Here is a 27489-nt window from a genome sequence, read left to right as displayed (position 1 = left end):
AGTTTAACCCTCGTATGTTATTATCAATCATTACACAAATTTATGTCAACGCACGACAAGCGTAACCTGGGGCTATAGCCAGGATATTAGGCACAACACAGGGTATGTTAGTCGAAAAATGTCTGACAACCTGCTCAGTTGAATGCTCAGTTGTTATGCTAATTGAACTAGCTTGTTTAGCTTACTCGCTAGCTTGTTTAGCTAACTCGCTAGCATGTTAGCTATAGATAACTTAGCACCAGGGCGTTGTATTACAACAACACTGATGCAGAGCATTCACGGGCAATAAAAACTCTCTTTTAATACATCCACGAGGGACAGAGACTACTAGAAATCATCTTTTCTGTCACCTGCAGATGGCAGTACAGTCTGAACAACGTTTTAGCAGCTTAGGTAATTACTTCCTCCGGTCAGAGGACACCAACATGGCCGCTGCCTCGCAGCTGTAACATTCACGTCTCAATGTTAAATTATAGCGTAGCTTTCAAACCCAAATGCTGTTGTTAACTCTTAAATTAAGCGACTAAGAACGCGCACCTGTTGCCACCTTTCGACGCCGACATGTTCCAGGTAATCGGCGGGAGGAGCGTCCAGGCGGCTCGGCTCCTTGCACCCAGGAGCGCCGTGCTCGTGGAGGCTGTGCGGGGAAGAAAGTCCCGCACCGACCCGGTAGCCAAGTCCAAAGAAGGGCGAATCAAAGTGCCTCCCCCGGTCGATCCGGTGGAGATGGTCGTCCTCAAGGAGAGATTCTCGGAGTACCAGCTGATCATAAGGGCGCTTCGGTACGTTAAATTACTGGCTTGGCTGTTTCCTCGTAGTTGTGTTCATGTTCCCTTTGAGAAATTTGATAAAAAATTTAATTTGCAACCTCAGCACAGTGTAGTAATACTTTAAGATATTAAACTAAATATTGTTGTCTTTTGGATTATTGGCCTGACAAATGAAGATATTTCAACTTGGGCTCTGGGAATTTCATCTGCTGTTTTAGACCAAACATTTAACAAATAATTGGAAAACACGAATCTGCAAAGTTTTTGTTTTCCTAAAAAAAAAAAAAAAAAACCCCAAAAAACAGCAGCAACGTGACTTGCCTCTGATGTTGCATTGCATGGCATTGCATTATATCTAACTAAAGGTATCCGACAAACACTTATATTTGTGGGTAAGTAATTGACATTTTCGGGTCTAATGTGAAGACAGAACGATTCATGCATCTGATATGACTGAAGAGTTAAATAATGAGATCATTAACCTGGTACTTTCCTCTGTGTTTTTGTCAGCCTGGAGTTTAAGGAGGAGGTGCTTCGAAAGAAGTACGAGGAGGAGGCGGGCTCCATGGCGGAGGAGAGGGTGAGGCAGGAGGTGGAGGAGCATCGCGCCCTCATGGCCTGGAACAACCAAGAGAACCTCCGCTTGCTCAAACTCAGGTGAGAAGAAACTCAATGTGACAGAATGAAGAATAAAGGCTTCCTTCTCTCTGTGGTTTAAAATAAAAAAAGATTTCCTAGAAGTAACAGCTCCTCTGTTCCTCTGGGTCTTTCAGGATAGAGAGGATCCAGAAGGAAAAGGAGGAAGCTGAGCGTAAGCAGGTGGAAGCTGTCATCCAGCATGAACAAAAACAGCAGCAATTCATTGAAGAAAAAGAGAGGGAAATTTTGCAGTTGCAGGTAAGATTTTCAATTTTTGTTTGTCCTCTTTCTGTTTTCTCCCTCCAAACCACACTGGAAATTGTATGTTTAAAATCAATCTACAAGCTACTTTGATGCACTTTTGTAGTCTGCTCTTCAAAAGATATTCTTCTGCAAGTCAAAGAGGAAGGGATCCAAATAAATTCCTGGTCATATTCTTAAATAGTGATCTTACAAATTTGATCTGTGGCTGACTTTGACTTTCAATCTCTAACAGGAGGATGCAAAGAACTTCATCACTTTGGAGAACCTGGATCAGCGTATAGAAGAGGCTCTGGACAATCCAAAGAACTACAACTTTGCCATCGACAAAGATGGGAGGGTTGTTAAACAGACAATGCTGCAGTGAAACACTGGACCCCCCAACCCGCATGTGTCCGTCTCAGAAGACAAACAAAGACAGATGAACATTCAGCCCGGATTTTGTTCAAACGTGAGGCTTTTTCATTAGCAGATAACTTCTCATGTCATCAGAAAAGTCTGATCTTGAGTTCAGTATTTCCATCTGTACCTGGATATGAGATGAGAACAGTTCAACCGTGAGGCACCTGCTGCCTTTTATATTTCATGTTTGAGTTCATCCCCACATGTTCTCCTGATCATTACCACCTTTTTATTATACGTATGTAATAAATTTTTTGAGTTTCCGCTAAATTAGTCTAAATCTTTTTTAACGGTACGGGATGAAAATGGGAAGAAGTTGCTAAATGCACTTACTCAGCTGGCAAAAGTGAATAAGTTGGAAACTGACCCTCATTTAAAACAATCTGAGACTGAAAATAACTTTCGCTCTTCTCAGTGACATCCTGCACTTAGGGATGCTGCCCTGTAGGTGGCGCTGTGTGCTGCTCTCCTCACTGTTGATGGCGTTAACCACCAGTTTTAAGCCACTCGTGTGACAACGTGCTGCTGAATTAGTGTAATCATCTCCTGTCAAGTCAGGCCTGCAGGTGGATGACGATCAGAGGTGAAGACTCTGCAGCGGCTTTAGTGTGAAGAGGAACAAACGCACAGTCTGAAATACTGGGCTTACTTAACTTGAATACATAACTCAGCTTCTCATTTAGAAATGAGTTCAGCTGTTACCTCCACAGTGTTCCCGCTGTCTGGAAGTGCACATAACGACACCAAACATCAGACAAACCTTTAATGCGCCTCAGTAACCTTCCAGCCAATTTCAAATCCTTCGTCTTTGTCATGTCTTCAAAAATATATTGAATTTTAACAGGAGTTTGGTGTTGAGCTGGGATGGTCGTTTGCCTCTCTGTTTATAATGGATTAAATTTTTAAGTTTTTAATCAGAAATTAGAAATTATCTCTGGTTCCAGCTTCTCTAATGTGACGATTTTCTTCTTTTGGATATATAAGTCGTTTGAAGATGTTAAACTGGACTAAACCTACTCAGAGTGCAGTTTAAAAAGTATATGATAAGTAAAATTCCCAGCACGTTTTACAGAATAGCAGTATGTTATTATTTAAGTGTCAAACGTGCGCGGGATGCGAGTTGTAATGCGGTGCACATGGTTAATATGATTAGTTAACTGAGGTTAACGGGATTGTTCAACCACGGCAGCAAAGGGCTGGGAGTAAATCTAATCTAAAGAAGGAGGTAACGCGACAGAGTAGATTGTGATGAACTCTCGGGTTAGCAGCTGCTGTCAGCCACTAATCACAGTCAGTACATCAGGCCACTTCTGCAGATTCATTAATAGTCCCTTAACTATGTAATAAATAGAAGTGCAAAAACAAATTAAAATCTAGTCAGTATCTACTCACTGCAGTGTCAGCAGAAACTTCAGTTTATCTTTCACAATCCCACCTCAGTCACATTCAAACCAAACCTCCTTTCACAGCTTCAAACGTGCCAGAAGCCTTTCCAAAGAGGTCACCCACTGTGATCCAAAGGTTTTGTTTCCAAACGACTGCACTGAGTCGTGTACAAGCAAATACACACTATAATGAAGGTCAATGCAGCACATGCAAAGTCTGCTGGTGGCACAGTTTTAGAAACAAGAACGAGGAAAAGTTAAATCTGGCTTCTCGTCATGGTGTTAAAGCTGCAAAACTCAGCATATTTGTGTAGTGAAGCAGTGGGTGATTTTAGCTGTCAGGCTTCAACACAAAACAAGGACAGAAAACAAGAGGTGGTTTGGTTTGGACATGTCGCGAGCGGTGGACATCCGACAAGTCAAAAGACTGAAATCAGGGCCGCAGACATTCAACAACGTGACTCAAATAAGGCTCTCAAATACGGCACAGTTATTATTCCTCTCCTTTTAATTTGGTGCAGCAGAGGTGAATACATCAGCACGTGTGCAGCAATTCTCAAAGCTAACTGTAGTTTTTAGTTTTTGCCCAATAAAATCTACGCTCTGACTCTAAATGACTATTCATAATACATACAGACTAGAACTAAAGTGACAACAAAGCCAATGAAAACGCCTTGTTCTTGAGCGCCTTGATATTAGCAATACAACGCTGTGTAAATAAGACAGGATGTCATGACTAGCACAAAGACAACATATTTAATGTTTTACCTCATCGCCTTCATCGATTTTCAGCTTAATCTGAGCTTGAACAGCACTTTTCAAACCAGTTGAGACAGCAGCAACAGAAGACTGGGAAAGCTGCGACCGACCGGAAATCACCTGTTCGGAACATCCCACAGGTAAACAGGTTCACTGGAAACGTGGGAGAGTATCACGAGGACAAGCAAGGATGGACGGACGTTCAACACTACTACTCCGTGTGCTCAGAAACACTTTTTAATAGTTTGTTTGCAAATGGTTGCACTCTGTTTTCATTTACGTTTTTCAGTGCATCCCAGCTTTTTTTGGAATTGCACGTGAAAGTAGATCCACAAAACACTGCAGCTGTGGAGGCAGGCATGTTATGATTTGAATTAAACTGTTTCTGTGATCAGAAAACGGCATAAAACTGAACAGGAAGTGACGTTAAAAAACTTCTTTTCTCTGGCTCCAATCCAGAGTGAACGGTCTGTCTCATCGGTCTCAGTACGAAGTCGCATTCAAGGCCAGTAGGAATTTCAGCTGCATTTGTTCCTGTCCCTGCCTCAGTTTTTGCTCTTTAAATATGTAGCAGCCAATGCTTACACCTCAGGTAGTTTTGAACCAGCCTGCTCCAAGTAAAACAAATTATATATCTATAAAATATTCATAATAAAAATAAAAAATAGCACCTCGTTCATAACTCGGAATAAGAACATTCAGTTGGAGGCTGCACATTTGTCGCACACAGACTCTACGACTTGATAAAATCCTCTTTTGTGATTAAAAATTATAGCATTATCTCACATTAGACCGAGAAAAGAAACTCCAAAAAAACAAACAAACAAACAAAAAACATAAGCACTTGAATATTCAAGTATAATAATTCAGATGTACAACACATTCACTGGAGGAGAAATATGGTCGTCTTCTTCCATGACTCCAACTAATCTGAAACGTGGGGGAATCCTTTGAGAGGGTTTCTGTCTTTCTTTTTGAGCTAGTGAAGTGCGTTTTTACTCATTAAACCCCCACTTTAACTCTCATGTTGTTTTTAAAATTATTGCTGATTAAGAAACCTGGTTATTCAGCTGCCCGGGGTATTTCTCAAACCTCCGCTCTGCCTCCTCACTGAACGCATCACCTGTAGGGGTTTAAAACACAACCAATAAAGCAGTTTATTCAAACAGAGAGACAAACTTGATGTTAACACGCCGTAGTTTTAGCGTTTTTACCAATGTGGCAGTTATGGAGCCAGATTCGATGTCCGTCATATTTGCAGTTGCACTTCATGGCGTTGTTGGTGAAGTCGCTCTCAGCCACCTCCTGATTCGGATTGATCACAACCTGAAGAGCAGGAGAAACGAAAAGGGAACAATTCTATGACGTGACGTTTCTATGATGTGACATCTCAGGTGGGAGGGACTAAGACATGAGGAAAGGAGGCGAGGAAAGGAACGAAGGATGTACAGAAGAGGGGTGAGTAAAGAACAGAAACAGACAGGATCGGGAAACTGAACTGAAATGCTTATTGATGTACAGCAGGAGCTTTCGGGCTTTGCTGTCAGGCTTCACAGCAGAAATGACTTCAGTGTTTTTATTATTTTATTCTTTTTATGGGTTTGACTGACAGCATCCTTCAGTTCCTGTGCTATCTGAATTCCAGGTCTGGAAACAGGGTTCCTGTGGTGTTCTAGCGATCTCTATGGTGTTAATTTTGGTTCCACACAGACAGGAGAATCATTCATCATTCATCGTCATTCATATCTTCCTCTCTAAATTGTACTGTGATCCAAAAAACTGTAAACACAATGAGACGGGAAGACGGGAGGAATAAGACAAGAGAGGCCAGGAACGAATGCTGACGTGATATCGTGTCTATTTGTCCACGGGGTTGCTGTAGAAGCTGAGGACTTGCCCGTCTCAGTGTACACTGTTAATAAGTACATTTGCTCTGTTATGTCATCAACGCTCACCTGGAAAATGTAGTTCCCGGGTTTGACGTCTGTGATGTCGATCCACTGGCAGTCGATGTCGTGACGGTACAAATCCCAGCAGCCCACGGTGATGCCCTGGTCGCCAAAGTTGGCACACTCGTATCGCTTAGAAACACCTGAAAGCGTTCAGCGATCTTCAGTGTGTGTTGAATGGAAGTCAGTGTTTTTCAGTATTTTCTTGCAGTACAGACCTGAGGTACTTGTACAATACCTGCGTGTTTTCTTTTTATGGCACTGTGTACTTCTACTCCAGAATTCAGAGGAAATGCATAATAACATGCTCATAGTGAATTACAATGGTCACCAACACAGGAGTCACTTCCTGTATCTGCGTCACGTGGTTTTCTCCACTGCCTCGTCCCTTGAGGAGACCAGCCACGGGTGTCGAGTCTATTCGGTCCAATGAGCGTGAAGCAAACGTGAGCACAGATTATGGCCGATTTCGCGTCAGACGTCACACTCACCCTCTTGACAATCTGAGTCCTCCAGGCAGAAACTCGCTTTGTGTCCCTCTGCCACTTTGGTACCGTTGGCATTCAGCAGGTCATAGTGGGTGAAAACATCCATGCTGTGGTAGTGGCTGCATAACACAGACAAAATGTTGTTGCTAATGGCAGAAAATGTAAGTTAGAGCACTTTTTATTCCATATCTTTGATCATTTTTCCATGTGCGGACGATGGCAGTGTCCTCCCTTATCTCTGTGCACTCAAACTCCTCTCTGCTGTTATGAGGAAACAGTTCATCTCAGCTGTCCGCCAGAAACTACATTAATTAGAAAAAAAAAGCAACGTTACCCATGACAGGCGTGCCAGACCCACGAGTGGCGCCCAGCCTTTGGCTTGAAGTCAGCCCGTCCGATGTTGTGGATCTGGGAGGAGAAGCGGAGGAGGCGTCGGTGTCCGTAAGGCCAGTTGGCCTTGGCTGCAGATTTGGACAGGCAGTCCTCCTCGGCAGCGCAGTAGAGCATGTGCAGAGGGCGATCCTCGATGTAAACCGTCTGCTGGACCAGAGGGGCGTTCAGGACGAGGTCAGAGGACGCTGGGCACAGAGGCAGTAGCAGGATTAGACTGCAGTTATGATCCTTATAACAAAATCAAGACCAGAAGACCAGAATCACTTCACAAGCAAGTGAGCATTTTGTTCCTGTGCACCTGCAGCAACCAGGCCCCCAGAGGACCACAAAACGAAAAGAAAGACAGATTAAACTGGACAGGAAAGTGTCTGCCACGTCAACTGTCAGTTAGTTACGGAGGAAAAAATTATGTGATTACAGAAGCTTCACATCTGTATAAATTATTTTCAGCTTATATAGAATATAACTTTGTTTTACTGCTTCGGATCTTTATTCACATTTATGGATCAGAAAAGTCACTGGGACACAAGGTGGTGGTGATGTCTAGACAGGCTCTATTAATTGTAAAGTATGTGCTCAGATGTTAAACTAAATCAATGTGCATCGCTGGCATAGATTTGATTGGTTGATGTGACTGATATATTATGTGTTCAAGACATAATTAAGTGATGTGTATTATCAGTGCCCATCAGTAGGCCGTGTATTTATGTTCTGTCTATGGGCCAGTTTCAAACATTTATTAGAAAAATAATCAAATGCCGTAAGTTACTTTACTTTGATGAAGTAATTCAAATAGTTACATTACTTTAGCAGGATTACAAGTGACCAACATTGGCTTTGCACAGACACAACAGCTAATGAGCAACCCCTCCAAAAAGACAAACCACGAGAAAACTTCAACAAAAATGTCAGAAAGCTCAGGAGAAGAAATTTAAAGAGCGAAATTTCCTCTATGAACCCATGACTACAGGATTCTACATCTTCTTTAGCCCCTTCGAGGTTGACCCCATAAAATATGTCTCTGCAGATCAGTTTGTTTAAACATTTCCGTATGTCACCGTCACTCACTGTCAGAGCAGATGACTCCCGCCGCAAACCTCGCCGTCGACTTCTGGCAGCTGACAGTTTTGTGATGCTGGCACTGACTCAGAGACATCTCGGTGCCCGTGCACTTCACGCCGCTCATCACCATGTCCGTCACGTTGCTGCTGTCCCAGTACCAGGTTTCCTTAGAGTCAGGGTTCAGACCATAGCACACAGACAAACACGGGAAACACTCGTTCACAAACGGAGCCGCGGAGACTTCAGTGCGATGTTCTGAAAAACAGATTTCTGCCTGCTCGCTCAGGACACTACGTGATGTTGACTTTATGATCCCTGGAGGACCAAAAAACTTGTGCTGATTGGTTCATTAATCATATAACGTAGCGGACGGACTCTCAGTTATGTTCCAGTTAAGTTAAGTATTTTCTATCATGTTGCTTCAGCTTAGAAGTTGTGTGTAATCAATATAAAAACATTGATTGCATACTATAACTATAACCGATTTACTCCTACTTCACCCAAACATTCACTATTCACACTAGAATAACAAATTCAGTCTTGGTGTGCAGCTGTGGTATGTTTTGTCCTGTAAGTGAACAAGAGAACTGACAGCATCAACTCACTGCTGATGTCCAAATACACGTTTACACCCAAAATGTGACTCAAAATGAAACTCAACACAGTTTGCAGCCAAGTGTTAACTTGAAATATGATTAAACTGTGGGATGCAGAGGAGCTATTTGGTGCTGTACCTTTTTATATCAAAATGCAAAACAAATGTGTCCATAATTAAAGGACCATCAACAATACCTTCATTTTCAGAGTTTTTGTGTGAATTTCTGCTCTGACAAGAAGCAGAATTCTTTGTGTCACATTTTCTGCACATCTGAACTTTTTTACCTTTAAAATACATTAACAGCAGCTAATTCTGAAATGCTGACTGACATCATTGTGATAAGTTTGAACTTAAGTCTCTCTGAATAGGTTCTTTGATTAATGTATTCCTTCTTGTCAGTATTTTTTCTACCAAGGTAATTTGGAGCAGTTTTACTGTTTTTCAAGCTGCTCCCGTTCCTAACATTTACTTTTGTAATTCTAATTTAATGTCATGATTCAATGATTCCATCAGGTTGCTTGTTTTCATTTCTTTGTGTGTGTTTTGTTCATCTCCAGAGATTTATCCTCCACACACTAATTCTGTTCTCACTGTGGAGCAAATGTGTTCATTCAAGCTACTGGTCCTACTTACATTGACGGCATGCATGGCGTAGCCGAGCCCTAGCTGCCTGCACACCACCATGGCTTCCTTTGTGGTCCAGCCTGAGCTGCACACTGTGCCCCACTTGGACCCAACCTGAACCTCCACCCGGCCCTCATAACTGCTCCGGCCGCCCACTATCCGGATCTGCAGAAATGTCCTGCTGGGAGTCAGTGAAGGGACACACTTCCTGTCCTGTCTCTGAGCTGTCTGGGCTGAGGCTAACGCTGAGGCTAACGTTGCTCACACACAGTCCTCCGGCGGTGGAGAGAGAGCGTGTTGTTGAAGCAGCAGTTTGGTTAGGGTTTCAGCCGGAGTGGAGAATGTCAGCATGGTTTCAAGATGAGGTCACCACTTGGCTTTAGTGGTGAGTGGCTTTTCAGTTTGATTAGAAACTTCGTGTGAGTTTATTTCCACCCACACAGAAAAGACCAAAACAGAACCGTTTTTTCCATGTAGGAACAGAAACATCTACTCCATATGGAACTTATGATGTACTGTCATACATGAACACATGCATACATGTTCAAGTATATCAAAAAATATTTAGATAGTTTTAGGAACATATTTGTGCTAACTAGTATTAGCGGCCTGCACATATTAGATAATATGTGACTCTACCAAAATATTGAATATATTTGAACATATATGCATAGAATTAACTGTATTTGTTGTAAGAAAATGATGACAGTACATTATATTTGCATATGTCAAACATACTAAAAGGCGACCACAGCAGCTCCGCTCGGCTGCAGAAAGTTGGACTCTGTGAGTGCTGTTAATGACCTACTTGCAGGCCCTGGTTAGCGTAGCCCAAGCCCAGCTGCCTGCAGGCCACCATGGCCTCCTTGGTGCTCCAGGTCTCGCCACAGATCAGACCCCAGCTCTGCGTCCCGTTAGAGTCCAAGCTCGACACCTCAACACGGCCCTCATAACGGGTCCGTCCTCCGGTGAGTCGGATCTGTGAGGGGCCGAAGGGGTTATAGACCACAAAGAAGAGCAGAGATGCACAAGGGCTGGACTGGATAAAAATTTTATCTGTTAGAAGTTCTGACACTTGTGGTCTCAAATCTTAAAAGGTTAACATTGTAGGATTTACTTTACTAGTGGTTTGCATGTATGCGACTCAAGCTGAAAACTGGTTTTTATCCCACTTAGTCCAGCCTCTTTGTGCATCTACAGGAAACGTGGAGGAATATGGGAGAAGACACTCCAGACATCCTCTGTGTTAGAAGGAAGTCACTGTTGTCACAAAACGTCTCTGCAAAAATGTTTTCTGACACTTTCTTCCTAAAATTAATTGAGCTGGTTTCAAGCTAATTCAGTCCATCGAAACATGAAACTTCAAAGTCAGGAAAAGACAAATTGGACGTTGATGTTAGGGATTTTTGTGACATCAGTGAAGAGGTATTAATTGAGAGTGAAAATGTGAGATTTCTGCAAATGTCAATCTCACCTCCAGAGCAGCAGAGAACAAAATGAATGATAATACAATAAGCACAGATTCATCAGATTCTTTTCGATTCTACATAAATCAAATCAGAAGAAAGTAAAGAAAAATTCAATGCAGCCCAGTGTTCACAAGTAATCTACATAATTTCCTGTTCTGCCTTTACAGTAATAAAATACGACTGGAGATGAAACTTTTTTTTAAGGAGGTTCAGCTCTGACCGAGTTCTCGAAGCCCATGTAGGGTATGTTGCAGCGGACGCCGGCGTCCTCCATGTGCTGGCAGTCCTCTGATGTGATGTTTTTAAAGGGGCAGTTCCAGATGGACCTCTCCTGACCGAGGCACTTCACCTCGTTCATGTAGATCGGACCCATTCCTGGACAGACAGATAGACAGACAGACAGACAGACAGACAGACAGACAGACAGACAGCAGCTTTAAAGACTGGTTTGTGGAGCAGTTTTAAATTCTGCTTTAACTGAGTGTCCTGAGAACCCGATGAGGGCAAAGTGATGGGTTAAAGCCCAACCAGGGGCCTCATTTCTTAGGTTTGATCTTAAGTAGGACAGAAAAACCAAGTATAAGCAGTCATTTACCAAACCTTACTTTGCCATGGAAATGAAGTCTAGACTTCGTTGTGTTGTGTGAGTGTTTCTTCTGCTGGGCTTGTGAAGGGGGATTGCAGTTTGAGACACCTAAATGTTCAAGCTGGTGGTGAACTTTACATGACCTTTATGAATAATGTGATAGGAATTATCAGTTAAAAGTGTGAGGATCAGTTGCCAGACAGTCTATATTTAATACCAGCCGCAGTTTTGTCTTCCCGCTGCGCTTGTATACGCCTTATACTGTGCTTAAGTACAATTTTGAGGTTGCTTGTTGTAGACTGAGACTAATAATACATGATGTAAACTAATAAATTCTGATATATTATTATGTGTTCAGACTTTATTGGTCGGTGAGGGGCAGTCACCAGCTACTCAGCAGTACATGAAGCTCAGCTGAGACATAAAAGTGATGTACACATTAATGCTTTGGTACTATTACTACATTTTGTAACATTTCGACTTATAGCAAAGTATTTCTACACTGTGGTATGTCTACTTTCACTTGAGAGGACATCTGAGTACTTCTACCACGTCTGGATATCAGCAATTACACATTTTCATTTTTAATGGGTCACGGGGTCTTTATATGCAACCACTGCAACAGTTAATGAGCTTGAATCCCTGTAATGCTGTTCTCAGATCAGATTAGAACAATCCAGCTCAGCTCAACAGTGAAGCCTTTTTCTGTTGAGCAACTTTTTTCTTTGTCATTAGTTATTAAGAGCCACAGTAGCCTTGACTGATCACACTTTGCCTCCTGTTGCACTAAAGCCCTGGAAACCCTGGAAAAAAGGTATAAACACTTTGACGAACTGGACGCAGGTGGAGTCACACCACAGGGACTCAAAACAAAAGAAGCGAGACAGTCAGTGAATCAGCAGACGGGACGATATCAAAGGCACATACAGAAGCTGGGGGTGGCTCGGTGGTGCAGTGGTTAGCACTGTTGCCTCATAGCAAGAGGGTCCCAGGTTTGAATCCTGGTCTGGGCCCTTCTGTGTGGAGTTTGCATGTTCTCCCACAATACCTAGGTGAGAGTGTGTGGTTGTTTGTCTTTGTGTGTTGGCCCTGCGATTGACTGGCGACCAGTCCAGGATGAACCCCGCCTCTCCCCCGCGACCCTGACGGATAAGCGGTATAGAAATGGATGGATGGATACAGAAGCTGAGGCGCAGCTCACTTTTTAACCTGAAGCCCGTTTGCTGAGCGTGCGTGTTGCTTTACATTCACCATCTAAACTCCACTCACTCCATCACTTTGAGTCACAGCAGCATGAGGCGACTGCATTACGAAATCTGAGTGAAAGGAATTCCTTCAGGGGCGCTCCTTTCCGACTTCACTGACGCCGAGGAATGTTTCTTGGACCGATTCAGCCGGGTAGCGGTCTGACATCCATCTGAGCACAGAGCAGGTATGCTGCTGCCTCAAAGGGATTTTGTGAAGAGTCTCCTTCGCTGACTTCCTCTGTGGTAGAAATCATAATGTACACACACACACACACACACACACACACACACCGCTGTAGACATCCCCACCCTGCATTTCTGAATATGTTCCTTTCAAAAGCCTGCTTGTTTCTTCTTTTGGAGGAATCTCAGGACAATTTACCTCAAAACTACACCCAACTCCATGTTGTCCAGGAGAATCTCTAATGAGGAACACACACACACACACACACACTCTTACATAAATATTATAACATTTAGCTGGTGCTTTTATTCTGAGCGACAGGACAGCTCTGGCACAACACTTCCTTCACTAATTCATTCAGCTTCAGGGCTGAGGGATTTCGAGTCGGATTTGGCTTCCGGTCAACAGGAGGAGGAAATCTGTTTAACTTAGTCACACTGAGGGGAGTCGCCTTCCATGTGGTAACTGAACACAAGTCCCCATAACATAAATCATTCATTTTTAAGATAGAAGATTTGTCTTAAGTTTAGGGTTGTGGTTATGGCTGGGCAAGTGGTGGTTACGGTTATGGTATGTCTCCAGGAAATGAATGTACGGTAAGTCTATGTAATGTCCAAAAAGTGATGGAAACATGACTTTGTGTGTGTGTGTGAGACAGTGATGTGCTTTTTTCATGTTTCATGTTTTGTTCCTTCTTTCTTCATGCACAGCATTCTTTCAGAGATTATAATAAGCTCTAAATGGGAAATATGTGGGAATGTGGACTCGCTGAGGGCAGATTGTGGGTGAAGCGATGACCTCAGAGATAAGACAGGCTGCAGATAGACAACTGACGACTGAAGTCCGGACACTTATGAAAACATCCCTTTTTTGTTTGTATTAAGGTGTATAACATCTCATTAGGGCTCATAGACTTTGTATTTTACTTCGAGAAATATTTCTAAGCAAGCTGTGTGAGTGGGATCTGTGTGTGTTTTGACAGATGTGCTAAACTGATAACTTGATTGCAGGATGAACATTTAGACCCTTGAACATGAGTGCTGCCTCTGCAGGGGGCGTAACAGTTTTTTGGCCTCCTACTGGGGGGATGGCTATTCCACTTCACTTTTACTTTCTGATTCTTTTCCTCCATTCCAAATGCACCAAACGTACACTTAGATTGTCAAATCAGCCGACCAATCAGGCGTGCTGGATCAGTGTTAGCTTCCTGCCTTAAACCACAGAAATTAAAAACCTTATTAACAAATTTCTCAGACGAGAACTCAGATATCAAAAATTTAAATCCAGATCAGCATGTAAATTTGGTCTTTGTAATGCTCTTTAATCTCTTATTGTCTTGTAATTTATCATTTTAATGACCAAACTCTCTCCGAGCTGACACAACTTTCATCACCTTGTCCCATGCGGGCTCCGGTGAGAGCCTCCTTGGCGCTGCCGAAGCCGAGCTCCCTGCAGACGACGCTGGCTGACTGCAGGTTCCAGCGATCATCGCACACCGTTCCCCACTCGTTGTCTTTCAGCACCTCCACCCGGCCCTCGCCCAGCCTTGCGCCTCCCTTCAGCCTCACGTTGCTCTAAAGATCAAGCAGACACACACAAAACGCAAAAACTTTTGGTTGTCCTTCGACAGGCCTTTATCACAAAGCACATTTTGACATGTCACAAGAGCAAAAGCAAACGTGTAAGTAATAAAATAAATGATGGCTGAGTTCCATTTATCTCCTTCTGTTTCTGTGCAAAATCACTGACCCAGTGTCACAGCTTACTGGCACACTTAAATAGAACAGAGCCATTCTTAAAAACTGTGCTTTACCCACTAAGTCAAAATATAAAAAGGGCCTGTTGAGCTGCCGTTAAGTTAAAGACCACTTTACCGAAACTTTAAGTTTCTTTTTCAGGCCAGTGTTCTGCATGAACATGGGCCCCGGCATGCAGCTGACCACAGCCGCCGTGCCGCCCTCGCAGGAGAATGTCGCGTTTGGCTTCCTGAACTCCAGGGGGCAGGCTGCCAGGTGGACCTCGGTGCCCGTACACGCCACGGAGTGAATGTGGAAGTAGTTCTTCTGACGCTCCAAATACAACCTGGAGGGAACAGCGACAGCAGAGCAATTTGACAAGAACCTAAAATTTATTAGAAATATTTCTGGTTCTTCCGTTTACTTTGACAGCACAATCAAACCATATTTAGTTTTCCATGTTATCTTAGTGCTCACACTCATTTAAATGAATGAATGAATACATCATTTGTGCTCAGATTAGATGAGAGACATTTGACAGTATGCTGAGAATTAAAAGTATTAAATGAATGAGCACAGAAATGCATAAATGACTACATGTGGGGCTTCATAACTCTTCTTTAAAGTGCTGTGGGTTTGCTGCAGGTCATTACAACATGCACATACATCAATTCATGTTACACTACAGTCAAAATAAAATCATTTCAGGCTCACACAAACTGGCACAAATATTATCTTAAATTATATGTAAAAAAAAAATGTAAAAACATGTTGGACAGAAAGGAAATATTCATAGCTGTACCAACAGTTAATTTGTGTTTAGTAAAACAGAACATTAAATTAGATTTACTGTATAAATTTAATTTGCAAACCTAAAAATTAGGGGTATTGTTTGACATTTCAGTTAATATGCCAAATTACCTTCTTGCCAAGAGTTAGAGGAGAAGATTGAAACCATTTTCTCACCTCAACATCTAGCTGTAGTCAGCAGCTATTTAGTTTAAATTAGCATAAAGACCAGAACGGGCCAGGGGGCTATCCTGGGGTTCTGCCAGAGTTGACAAATGTCTCACAACATCTCAAAAGCATACTAATTAACACACATATCTTTATTTAATCCACAGAGAAATATAAAGTTAGTGTTTTACAGGGAGTCGCAAGCTAGCTATGACCGGAAACAGGAAGAATTAGCTAGCCGGGCTCTCTACGAAAGTCATAAAACCTGCACAATTAACGTCCTATATTTCATTAGTTTTATCAATTCTGGTATTAAACTAATCTTAGTATTGAACTACTGGTGGGCAAAGTTTGATGCTTTAGACAGGCTTTGTGTTTCCAGTCTTCATGCTGAGCAAAGCTAACCAACCATTTAGCCTACAGACACGACGGTGGTGTCAGTCCTCCTCCTCCTCCTTCAACTTATGTCAAGAAAGTGAACAAGCATATTTACCAAAATTTCCTTTAACTTTTCCACAGCAATTTTATTTCTATTCTTGAGAACATCCAACGTTTTTTGTCAAATCCGCCCCTGAAGTTGTCATTTGTTAAGGCTTGTGGAAGCAGCATGAGTGTGGGTCTTAAATTTACCCACTGAAATGTTTATCCTCAGATTACCTTTTGCCAGGGCTGCTCTGTTTAGACTTAGAGTTAGCTTTAGCTTTGGATGTCGGCCTGCAAGGTAAACACGTGGTTAGACCGCACAGTTAGGAGAAGAACATGAGGTGACAAAGTGAAACATCAAAGTAACAAAGACATGACACACAATCATGTTAAAAACTGCTGTCAGATTATTCAAAAGGATGTGTCTCCTTCAACAAAGCTGTTAAAACACAGTTTTCACACGTCAAATTCCCAGTATACTTTTATTTTCAAAGATTTGTTGAAAGTGACACATTCTTTTACACAAACAGAAATGCAACAGAGAATTAAATCACACAAAATTTGGTTTACAATTATTTTGACACGTTTCATCAGCACAGGCTGATATACACTGCATAGCCAAAAGTATGTGGACAAACTCTTTTCTGCACGCTTGCCTACTTTTGGTAGTTTCAGCAAAGAATCACAGTTCACATTAAGGGAAATCTTACTGTTATGCCATAACTAATGTATGCATTAGTTTGTGGAAAGCTCTTTCTTGTTTAAACAAGAAATGCCTCTAAGCACGAAAGCCAGGCTCATAACGATATGATGTTCAATGTCGAAGAACGTGACTGGCGTGCACCGAGCAGGCCATCGACCCAATCTGACAACTTCAAGATGAACTGGAGGTGGAATAAACAGGTGTGCTCTCTGGGTGTCCATATACCTCTGGCTACATGGTGTACAATATGAAAAACATGATCACTGACATGTTTGTTAGTACAAACTATGTTATTGTGACTGTAGGCAATGTGAACCTCAAGTTACCACATTGATTTTGTTTGATGTATGGCAATGCTTTTAAATTACAGAGGTCAGTGAATCAATAAAACATGATGTTACATAAACCACATAGTCCATGTTAGTGGGTTCTTCAACTTTTTTAGTACTGGGTTTAAAATAAATGTAATTTCATTTTGTTATTTCGTTATTCATTTTGTTATTCTGGTCCACACCCAAGTCATGTAAAATCTGAAAGTGATTGTTATCATGTTTTAACAAATCAGGAGCAAAGCTGTGCTCCTGTTGAATAATATTAAATGTAAGATTAAAACAAATGCTGTAAATTATTTGCAAACACAGATGTGTTTTGGTCATGTGGACTAATATGGTTTCAGTTGAAGAACCCAGGATGAAAAGTTACTGGCCTCCTAAAAAAAAGCATAGCAATCATAGTGAGGAATGGGAATTCCAGCTGTTGTATTGGATTAAAAAGGACTAATCCGTGAAAATATTAAGCCCCCATCACTGACACAGCACAGACTGATGACAACTGTCCCATCAAAAGGGGCTTCAAAAAGGTCTAAATGATTAAGTTCATGTACTTCATGCATATACATTTACCGTACTTATCAACAGGAATTATTTGTGCACCAGATGTTGAAACACTCCCTTGATTAGGTCAGTTTTTACAATCTCTGCCATGTCAGTAAAAATGTTAAAGCAAGACAAAACAGAAAGGAGAAGAGGACTAAACCTCCACACAAGGCAATCGTGAGTCTTAACGGAACAAAATTAAAATCCGCAACCCATTCACATGCCGCACATCATAACAATATAATATCAGATTGAAAGAAAGCGGTCGACGAGCTGGAAACAGGAGCTGAATTGTTATTGTCTACTCTGACAGGAAACCCACTGTCAAAACTACAGTACGTTCAGACGGAGGTGGACGGTGGGTTTTCCCAGCGACAGTGTACCTTCCGCCGACTGAAACATTAACCTTTGGCCTGGGGACCTTCTCAGCCGCTCGCTTTCTCAGACGTCTGTAACAGTGAGACATCCAAATTCCATCACATACAGGAGAGAGACTTCATGCAAACACACTCACGCACAGGCTGCTGATATATGCAACACACTCACTGTCTCTGGGCTGCACACACACACACACACACACACACACGTCATTAAGGTAAAATACTTCAGGGTCAGTGGTGAATAACATTTTTGAGATTCCACAAGTCTCCAGTACATTATGATACAGACTTCAGGTCACCGATGTACGATCACAATCACAGAAGTATTCCGAGTATTCAGAACTCAGCGCTATGGTGGCCATTTGAGTCTCATTTAGCCGCTGAAACATCATAGCATCTACCTGTCGTTAGCTGGTGATATCATAGAAGTTCTCTTTAAAGCTGATCTCAAATAACCTTATTTTTACCTTAGAAATCTCCCTGAAGCTTGTTCAGTGTTTTCATGTCATCATAGACTTGAATTGATAAAAGCACACACTCAGTGTCCAAAACATGAATGTCCCCAACCCCAAATTATTTTAATTCTTCATTTTAGTCTGATACATGAAAATCAGCATGCATGACAGTATAAGCTCTATAAGCTAGAGACTTGATGCTACATTAGCCACGACTTGCATAAAACTCCCGAATCTCGGACACATCTGTTAGTAGTTAAGTTGCATTGTGGGTAATGTAGGAGCCAGGTTCAGAGAGGAAAGATAAGTAACTAGATTAAGCAACGATCGCCAAGTTAATTGTCCATGTTGAGATGGTGTTAGCTGGTGGAGAACTCTTTTGAACGCAGATAATAAAAAAAAATTCTGCCTGTAATAACAGCTGGTAACATATTTATGTCACAGGCCAGGGTTTCTGTGTTCCGTAATAGTTTTAAAAGCTGTTCCACCCTAACAGACACACACATTGTTGCATGAAAATGATGAAAATTGAAGACAATGACTTCTATTGTCACAAATTCAACTATTGGCAAATAGTGTCAGTACGGACCTATTTGTATGTATCTGCTCTTATGACTCTCAAACTCATGCTTGTCCATACTTCTCCTTCTTCACTCACACAATATTAGTGAAAAGACTAAAAAAAGGACAAAGGGGCTCACAACACAGAACAATTTGACTCTATGCAGGTTGTTTCCAGTCCAGTCCTTATTGTCTGTGTATTATGTGACCAGCCAACCTCCCTGACGAATCCCCTGAACCTCAGCCTTCACACGAGCCTGAGAGAAAACACACATTTCCCCTCGGACTACTGTGAACCATCTGCAGGGGACGACTAAGACGCCTTCAGCTGGAGAGAAGCCAGGAATGCATGCAGTCATACTGGAGGAGCAAACTGGGAAATTTTCAGAGTCCACAAAAACAGTCAGAGACTGCACAGTCACTGTCCTCTTGTCCCACAGAAGACTCTGTTCAGTCTAGAGCTCAGATGTATTTAATTTGTGAGGAAAACAGTGGGATTAGGTCTTAAGTGTCATAATGGGGCCATTAGTCTTTTGATTCTGTCCTGTCCTGTTTTTAGGACAGCTAACTACCAATTATCCTTATTCAGGACTGAAACATTTTTTTCCAGTTACTTGATCAACAGAGACATAACCAACCACGATTATGAAAAATCTAATCGTTTATCATGACATGTATGAAGCAAAAATGTCACTGGGAGCAATTTCTTGTTAAAGCTTGTCAACTGTGATGATTTGGTGATTTTCTCTTTTTGATATCACTGCATTACTACAGAGCCCTGCAGATGTGAAAACATATGAGACAAAACACACACGGGTTCATACTCTTCCACACTTCCATCTCTGCAGGCAGCTATAATAATCACTCTTCAGCTTCCTCTGCAAAGTAATGAACAGAGACAGAAATATGTGACCCTACTGTGTCTCACACACACACACACACACAGAAAGTGAGGGCTTTTCTGTCCATCCGAAGCAAAAACAAAAACATCCTCCGAGAGAAGAAATGAGAACCGGAACAGAACAATCAGCAGCTCGTGTGCTTTGTTGTCAAGCTGCAGTTGTGGCAGATGGAAGACAAAGTCGACAGACTCTCATATCCACAGCACACAGCAGTAACTACAATGTCCAATCGTTACCGGACAAAGACGAAGATCCTGCTGGCGGTTTTGTCAAGGTGTCGCCACTTTGCCATTCAGACTAAAGCCACGGGAATGTCAAACAATCTGCAGCAAACATCCCATTAGCAGCAGCTCAGCAGCTGTCCTACAGGTCAGATTTTGAGTTCTGAGTACAAACCTCATGAACACCAGAATCGCATCGTATTGGCTGAAGTCGAGCAGTTCACTTACTTGTAGAAGTTCTTGTTGACTTTCTTCTCATGCGGGAATCCCAGCATGCCGCAGACCACGCGTGTGTTTTTGATTGTCCATCCCAGGTCGCAGATCTGCGCCCAGCCGTCTTTGTATTTCACCTCCACTACACCCTCCGTGATGGGCAGCCTCTTTTTGGCTATGGCCAACACCGGTCGGAGTCGCACCTCCTCTATTTTGTTCTCATCGACGTGAGCCTGCACCGGAAGACAATAAATAAAAATTTCTGAATATCTGACAATAAAATGCAAATGCAGAATCTGTGAAGAATGAATTGATTACATAGAGAAAATGTGTCATCATCTGCCTTTATTTTGACTCCTTTAAAATCTTTCTACAGATCATTTCATCATCTAACACACTGATATTGGATGCATACAGACTAAACAGTGAGTCACAGCTATGACGAAGAGTAATTTAGGTCTAATCTTCTCACTAACAGCTCAGAAGAGGTAAACGTGACTGCCTTTCATTATGACTCAATTCTGCTGTGGTTTATTTGGAAAAGAAAAAAACTGCCTGTGACCACTGAAGTCTGGACGCCACATCTGGCCGGGAGAGCAGCTGTGCATGTGAAAGTTTGCCCACTAAACTCTTCTGAAAGGTTTTTCAGAAGATCCTACTATGTAACAGAGACACCTCATTCAGTCATTCAAGCTGTTTCCAGTGGCCTGTGGAGGCGAGTTGCCGGTCTAACCTTGTTCACCTCAGACCAGTCACGTATACAAACGGACATCTAAGAACACAAATGGAAACTGATGATCAGCTGGAAACAGATTAAATCTTTATTTCTCCAGGGAGGGTCTGCTGAGTGACCTTTTTTTTCTTTAGAAACTCTCTGCTTCACATTCATTCAGCCATCATTTCCACCTGACTTGTGTCAAAGTGTTTCTATTATTCTACTATTTGCGACTATGCACATCAAAGCCCCATTAAAGCCCGTATCTGTTAGGTTGGGCCACCGTTGGGCTGATATCAGGTACTGTAGTCTGATCCCAGCTGAAGTGTTGTATTCCTCCATTCACACCTCAGTGCAATTCAATATAAAGCGATCAGTGATCAGTTACCAAGACCATCCAGATTGTCTTGGAGTATTAGAGCTTCGTACATATGATTCCAACTGAGCATTTTAGCACACAAAGGCAATGGCAATGTTTACTAATCAAACACAAAACTCTTGAACTGAACTGAACAGTGTCAGAAAACTGGACTCTCTAGTCTACAGCTCTCTAGACAGCTGTTAAAAGGGAAACATCTCAGGAAAGATTAGGACGGATATAAAACACTTTGGGAAGAAACACACGCTTGTTTATTAGCTTAGGGTGAGTTAATCCATTACGATTTGTTCGTATCACTAAACCCCAGTCTTGCATAGCCAGACCACATCATTGTGTCGGAGCTGGAGAAAGATCTGACTGCATCAGACACTCATTCTGTCTGAGCTAACTAACTGGGCCATGCTAAGGCCCAGGACGCAGTCACGGTGCCATTGCAAAACAGGGGCGAGCCTTATTCCAAAAGTCAGACTCCTAAATCCTGAGAGCTGCTGTCAAAGGAGGGGACAAGATTACAACAGCAGAATTTCACATCTGAAATGCCAGCGACCCTGAGGTCATGACCCTGCTCTTCTCCTCAACCCCTGATCCTGCAGTCTCAAAGGGAAAATCTGTCAGGCTTGCTGAGAAAGCTCTCCACGCCGTGCATCACCTCAGGACAATACGCTTGGTGAAGCTGCTGTTTTCAACAGATTCAGACACGTGGTGCAGAACAGAGCTAATCGACACCATGTGTGTGTGGCAGCTACAGGTGGCGTCACACTGAGGTGCTGAATGCCTTCCATGTGGATTAAACCATACAGTCTATAGGCTGTGGAGCAGTTAACATAAAGGTTTAACAGCTTTTTTTAATGAATGCTGAACATCATTTCTAAGGCGACAAAATTACACAATCTCTTAAAAGGAATTTGGCAACTTACGTCAATAACATTCGAGTCCACAAAGCCAGGGATCCTCTCGTCTTTGCACACAACTCCAGCATCCTCATCGTGAGTACAGTCGCTGCTGCCCCAGCCGCGAGACTTGCAGGATTCAATGCTCTTCTCACCTCCGTTACACAGCACGTTGTCCAGCCAGATTTTCCCTGGACAGGCAGCAGACTGTCAGTGTGGCTCCAGGACACTCCCAGGCCTACAGAAAGTAATCGATCCAGGCCTGGAAGTGACACTTGCCTTTTTTCTACCATTGGTGCTCTCGGACCTTAAATCAGCATGTTAATGTTTAGCTGGTATAATGTTTACCATGTTCACCAACCACCAACTTAACATGCTAAGAGTTGCTAACCAGCCCACAAAGCTAAAAAGGTACAGCTGAAGCTGATGGGAAAGTCCTTTTCTTTGCAGGTACTTTGTCACAGTCCAAGCTAATGGATTAGCAACATTTAGACCTGATGGTAACCTAAATAATCATTCGTTACAATGAATGTCTGTACCAAATTTCTTTGAAATCCATTTGATAGCTGTCGAGTCATTTCTCTCCAAACCTGCTGGTGGCACTAGAGGAAAGTTATCCAGATTCAGTTTATTTTTTTGGGTGCCAGTCCATACAATAGGCCTATATGCTGATAACTCTCAGTCTGAACCAAAGTAACAAACTAACCGAAAGACTGACATTGTCATCCTTGGAGCAATGCTGCTAGCATAGCCGAGAATATTCACATAAGAATATGTTTTAACTTGGATTACACGATCAATGGTGTTTGCCACATACAACTGCAAAGGTTTAGAAAGTTTAAATTTTACTTTGATACACAAAATCCTGTGGTTGACAATTTATTTCAGAAAATCGTTACACATTAAACTGAATCTCAGGAAGGGGCTGAGGTCACTCTTACCTTGGCCCTTTCCATATTTGGCACTGTGGGTCCATCCGGTGGCTGAGACAAAGCCCAGTTGGCGACAGAGGACGTTGGCGTTAGCTATGGAGAAGTCGTCATCACAGATGGTTCCCCATTCTCCCTTGTAGAAGAGCTCTATCCGACCCTCGTTGTGTTTTCGTGGGTATCCAGCCAGTCTGACTCTTAGCCGTTCGGTCTGGGACTGGGGCGACGGCGATGGCGTGGCTGCTGGTGTAGCTGCTGGTGTAGCTGTGTTCGACCGCGTGGTCTGGCCCAAACAACAAGGGAACCACAACCCAAACAGAAGGCCGAAAGCTAGCTGCTGCTTTAATGACTTCTCCATTATTTTGTCTGCAGGTGAAGAAAATGAAAAGACAAACCAAAACCTCGTTAAGGCTTTCTAATTCTTCAGAATGGCAACAGACCTGATTCTACTGTAGATTATCAAAAAACTAAATGATAATAACTTATGTGCACACCCAATTGTTTCTTATATGAGCTGTGCACCAGACACTTACAGAAAACAGAATGAACTAGTGTGATATTTGCAGAAATACACAACATATTGTTTTAATACATCTGTTTTTGTACGGAATCATAAATCAGTACATAGTGAGCTGATGAGCTTTAAGGGTATTGGCAGGAGACAATGCCAGGCTAGCTGTTTCCAACCTTTATGCTAGGCTAAGCTAAACAGCTTCTGGGCCCAGCTTTGTATGCATACAGATATTAGTGTGACATTGATGTGCTCAGCTAACTCTTGGAAAGAGAGCAGAAATATAATATTTCCCAAAATATAAAGTTACTCCTTCACAACGATTCAGACACACCCTTGTATACACACAGGGAATGCACTACTGTATATTACAATATCATTTATAATATTACTTTTCTTTTTGATCAGAAAAATACATATTTTATGGGTTGGAATTAGTAACCAAAAGGCCCTTGTGGAAATGGATTCTCACCAACCACAGCAGGAGTGTATGATTCACAACATACTAAAAAAAACATCAAGAGGGCTCACACAGAAGAGCTGGAAATATGTGCAGCATGTGGAAGTATGATTGGTGTTAAAGGGTCAAGTTGCTCCAGCAGTTTGACTCAAAGCATCTGGACACTGACAAGAGGAAGAATAACACTGGACATTCGAAAATGTGTGAGCCTCAGTGATATGAACGTTTATGAAATGAACAGCTGCACTTTTACAGCCTGTTTATCACAAGATTTTCTGTCCATGTTGGTGTCTTGCTGTTCAGCTTTAATTGAGCAGGCATCATTATTATCCAGAACATTCATTTTCCACTGGGTACAACAAGCCACCTTTTCCCTACAAATGTCCACTTGGCTCTCTTAAACCCTCCTGTAAGGCTCTGGTGGGTACTGAATGCTAACACAAGCCTGCTATTGATAACTTGGCAGCTACACTCCCTCTTAGCTTTTAGCGAGTGTGGGGGGGTTGTTCCTCCAGAGACACAAATACAGTAGTGTGATGTGTTTGTACAGAAACCGCAACCTTAAGTTGCGCTTTCCAAAACATGTCTGAGACTGACTGCGACGTCTGAGTCCGATTTCACAAAGTGTACGAACACGCTAACCTTTGGTCAGCAGGCGTAGCCACCGTCCGAACTAAAGACACGTGGTGCCACATTTTGTGCACACACTCTGGATCTTAAAGAAAATTCTTCATCATGTTGCTGAAGCTACCCACACTATGCACCACAGATACACAGGAATACTATCGGTTACTTATTCACCTGGAGTTATATGAAAAAATGGCCTGCTGCCAATTTGTGCTAAGCTAGGCTAAACACATCCTGTCCAGATTTCTACTAAACACACAGATGAAAGTGATTTACACTAGATCTCTTAATTCTCCTGATAGGAGAGCAACAAGGTGTAGTTCCCATAATGTTGGAGCATTTCTGACAGATATCTATATATAGATATCTATGCAACTCGATGAAACTCTGAGAAATCAACGAAGGTCGATGTAAACATCCATCCACACAGTTTACTGATACAGTAGCTGCTCACCATGTCATTCACATGCAGCTTTCCTGCTGCCAAATCAAGTGCCAAGACAATCTCAAACTCAGCTCTTGTGTGGCTTCATTACAGCAAAGGCACCATGTTTCTGATCAGTTACTTTGATCATCTCTATCAGAAAACTGATAGAGATGATGGCAAAAAAAGAAGATCTTGTGAGGGAGGCTGACCTACTGCAGCCATTCAGAGGAAATGGAGCCTGGAACAGCTTGGGCCTTCAAAGAACTATTTAACAGAAATAACGACTGGATCGTTAATTAAAAAACATGATTATAAAAGATTATTTCATTATTTACAAATGTAAGATCCATCACATCACGCAGCAGAGTTTAAATAAAAAGGCCAACGCTTCTCTGTCAGTCCAGTCCTGATTCAAACCAAGCCCGACTCTCCTTTTCCAGCAGGCACCCTCCATACCAATGTGCTCATGGATCAGGTCTCGTGAAAGGCAGCTGCTCTCCGGATCAGCACGGCTCTTTGCGTCGACATACCAAACACTTTGGTCATCACAAAGTCTTATCCTGAGACACTGCAGTGCACACTTAACCCACCAAAACACACACACACACACACGATTTTCCTGTCGCGCTGCAGCATGTTGTTGACCTCAGAGGAACTTTGTGAGATGTTCTACTTAAAACTGCATCAAAGGGATAGCAACAGTGATGAAACAAACTGAACACCGAGGGGTGAGACGTGTTTCAAACATAGAAGCAAATATATAGGAGGAAAGAAAGATAAGTGCAGCAGCTCAAAATAGAAACACGTGGTGGTCAAGCGTTTCCTAGAAGTTCTCAGAAAGTGCAATTAGGGTTTTGTTGGCTTTCTCCACCTAACTGTTTGGTAAAATGAGTCCAGATGCAAACGCACGGATGAAACCTTTTCCAAACTCAACAGAGGAATTGAACCACTTTTTGATAAGAGAGCTGTGCATAAGAACACATTTAGCTGCTGTTTGTCCTCCTCCAGCGTGACACATGAGCTCTTTAAGAAACCAGAAAACTCCCACAGAGGGTCAGCTGCAGAACATTTGGACCAGAATCAATTGATGAACAGGCAGGTTTGATGGCTGATTAACACCTTGTGAGCACAAAGAATGCTGTTGTATTGTGTATAACTGACCTATAAAGCACTAACACACACAGCCGCAGCTCAGAGATGATGTTTGGCAGCAGGGATCTCTGTGAATACACCTCAGACTGGTTTACCAAGTTTGGTTCTGGAGAGAGATTTCCCCTTGAAGCTTTCTTCAGTTTGTCTTCATCTCCTACAAGTGAAGGGTTTTGTTTTACTGGCGTAGATATTATGACCAGATGTGCTGCTGGCTGCTGCAGGCTGGACTTGACGTTGCGTGAGGCGACTTTGTGCTGCCTCGCGGTTATTAAAGCAGTGACGAAATATAACAGCCTGGAAGTGTTACATTTAGTTTGTTGTTCGGGTGAAAGTGCGGAATAATCTGATTCTCGCAGTTAAACCACTGAGGACTGTTCACAAATGTTACAAATGTTACCTTACGTTCCCGGTATGAGGAGGTTATAACGGCTCCAGTGGAGAGAAGGCAGCTGGGTCTTCAGTGCTGGTGATCTCAGAGGTTCATAAACTAAACTCCCCACCAGCTCCAAAAAAACAAACCCCAAATCCTTAATTAATATCCCAGTTCTTCTTCTAATTCATCTCCCCCATCAATCAAACGCGGGTCCAGTTTGCGGGGCAGCGGTGCACCCAGCAGCCAATTACTCCTTACGGCGTTATTGTCTGTAAATTGCCAGCTGTGCAGCCCTCACTGAGCGGGGGAGGAAGAGGAGGAGGCTGCGAGGCCGAAGTGGGCTGGATTTATTCCCTGGAAGGACACTAACTCTTTCATGGATTGTTCCGTAACAGCCCGTCTTCTCCTGCTGCCAAAAAACCCCGGGAATTTCACTTATTTTCACACGCAGGCTACGTGCCCGACGAGGCGCAACGTGTCCGACGGAAGGGAAAAAACCCCTGCAAATAAAACTCTTGTAAAAATGTCTTGACTGTAAAGTCAGTAAAATATTAAAACCTGCAGTCCTAAACTTCTCCATAGGAAGCTGAAGCGGTGATTTGACATTTAACTCTTATCTTTAGAAATTAAAAAGCAAACTGTGGCCTCAGAAAAGATAGTATGCCTTTTAAATGAACCTTTGGTTTATCCTATTTTTATACTCTGCACTTTTCTCCTTTCTTGGTCGGGAATACTGCATGTGCAATTGTCTGTAGAAACAAGAATTTCCCTCCAGGGATTAATA

General features: G+C 42.5%; 2 protein-coding genes across 6 annotated transcripts; one reads left to right on the top strand and one right to left on the bottom strand.

Annotated features, from left to right (window-relative positions):
* Positions 1–377: 377 nt before the first annotated feature.
* On the top strand, positions 378–2342 carry mrps26 (mitochondrial ribosomal protein S26). Its single transcript, XM_046412914.1, has 4 exons — positions 378–782; positions 1281–1427; positions 1544–1667; positions 1906–2342. The coding sequence occupies exons 1-4, from the start codon at positions 562–564 to the stop codon at positions 2035–2037; spliced, it is 624 nt and encodes a 207-aa protein (XP_046268870.1). The 5' UTR covers positions 378–561; the 3' UTR covers positions 2038–2342.
* A 1605-nt stretch (positions 2343–3947) lies between these two features.
* Positions 3948–27322, bottom strand: loxl3b (lysyl oxidase-like 3b). 5 transcript variants are annotated; one of them, XM_046412910.1, is made up of 16 exons: positions 26730–27322; positions 23168–23521; positions 22254–22417; positions 20258–20475; positions 17894–17959; positions 16167–16223; positions 14691–14898; positions 14210–14390; positions 11020–11174; positions 9340–9495; positions 8115–8274; positions 6988–7231; positions 6657–6772; positions 6172–6308; positions 5431–5542; positions 3948–5339 (listed from the first exon to the last, which is right to left on the bottom strand). In XM_046412910.1, exons 2-16 carry the CDS (start codon positions 23511–23513, stop codon positions 5266–5268), a joined length of 2394 nt encoding a protein of 797 aa, XP_046268866.1. In that variant the 5' UTR covers positions 23514–23521; positions 26730–27322; the 3' UTR covers positions 3948–5265. The 5 variants fall into 5 exon arrangements, with proteins under 5 accessions (XP_046268866.1, XP_046268864.1, XP_046268865.1 ...); XM_046412908.1 differs by lacking the exon at positions 9340–9495 and adding an exon at positions 10139–10309 and having other exon boundaries at positions 26730–27320; XM_046412909.1 differs by lacking the exon at positions 9340–9495 and adding an exon at positions 10139–10309 and having other exon boundaries at positions 26735–27320.
* Between the last annotated feature and the right edge of the window lie 167 nt (positions 27323–27489).

This window comes from Scatophagus argus, chromosome 15 (genome assembly GCF_020382885.2).
Source record: "Scatophagus argus isolate fScaArg1 chromosome 15, fScaArg1.pri, whole genome shotgun sequence".
In the NCBI taxonomy this organism is placed as follows: Eukaryota; Metazoa; Chordata; class Actinopteri; family Scatophagidae; genus Scatophagus; species Scatophagus argus.
Note: the sequence above shows the minus strand (reverse complement) of the source record. Positions and strands in the feature narration are given on the sequence as shown.

Bases quoted from the DNA above. Each gene is read 5' to 3' on its own strand.
- loxl3b (XM_046412908.1), bottom strand. From the start codon at position 23,513: ATGGAGAAGTCATTAAAGCAGCAGCTAGCTTTCGGCCTTCTGTTTGGG. The intron at 20,476-22,253 runs GTAAGTTGCCAA...CTTCCGGTGCAG, and splicing joins TGGACTCGAATGTTATTGAC to GCTCACGTCGATGAGAACAA. The intron at 6,773-6,987 runs GTAACGTTGCTT...TGTGTTATGCAG, and splicing joins GTCTGGCACGCCTGTCATGG to CCACTACCACAGCATGGATG.
- mrps26 (XM_046412914.1), top strand. From the start codon at position 562: ATGTTCCAGGTAATCGGCGGGAGGAGCGTCCAGGCGGCTCGGCTCCTT. The intron at 783-1,280 runs GTACGTTAAATT...TGTTTTTGTCAG, and splicing joins CTGATCATAAGGGCGCTTCG to CCTGGAGTTTAAGGAGGAGG. The intron at 1,428-1,543 runs GTGAGAAGAAAC...TGGGTCTTTCAG, and splicing joins CTCCGCTTGCTCAAACTCAG to GATAGAGAGGATCCAGAAGG.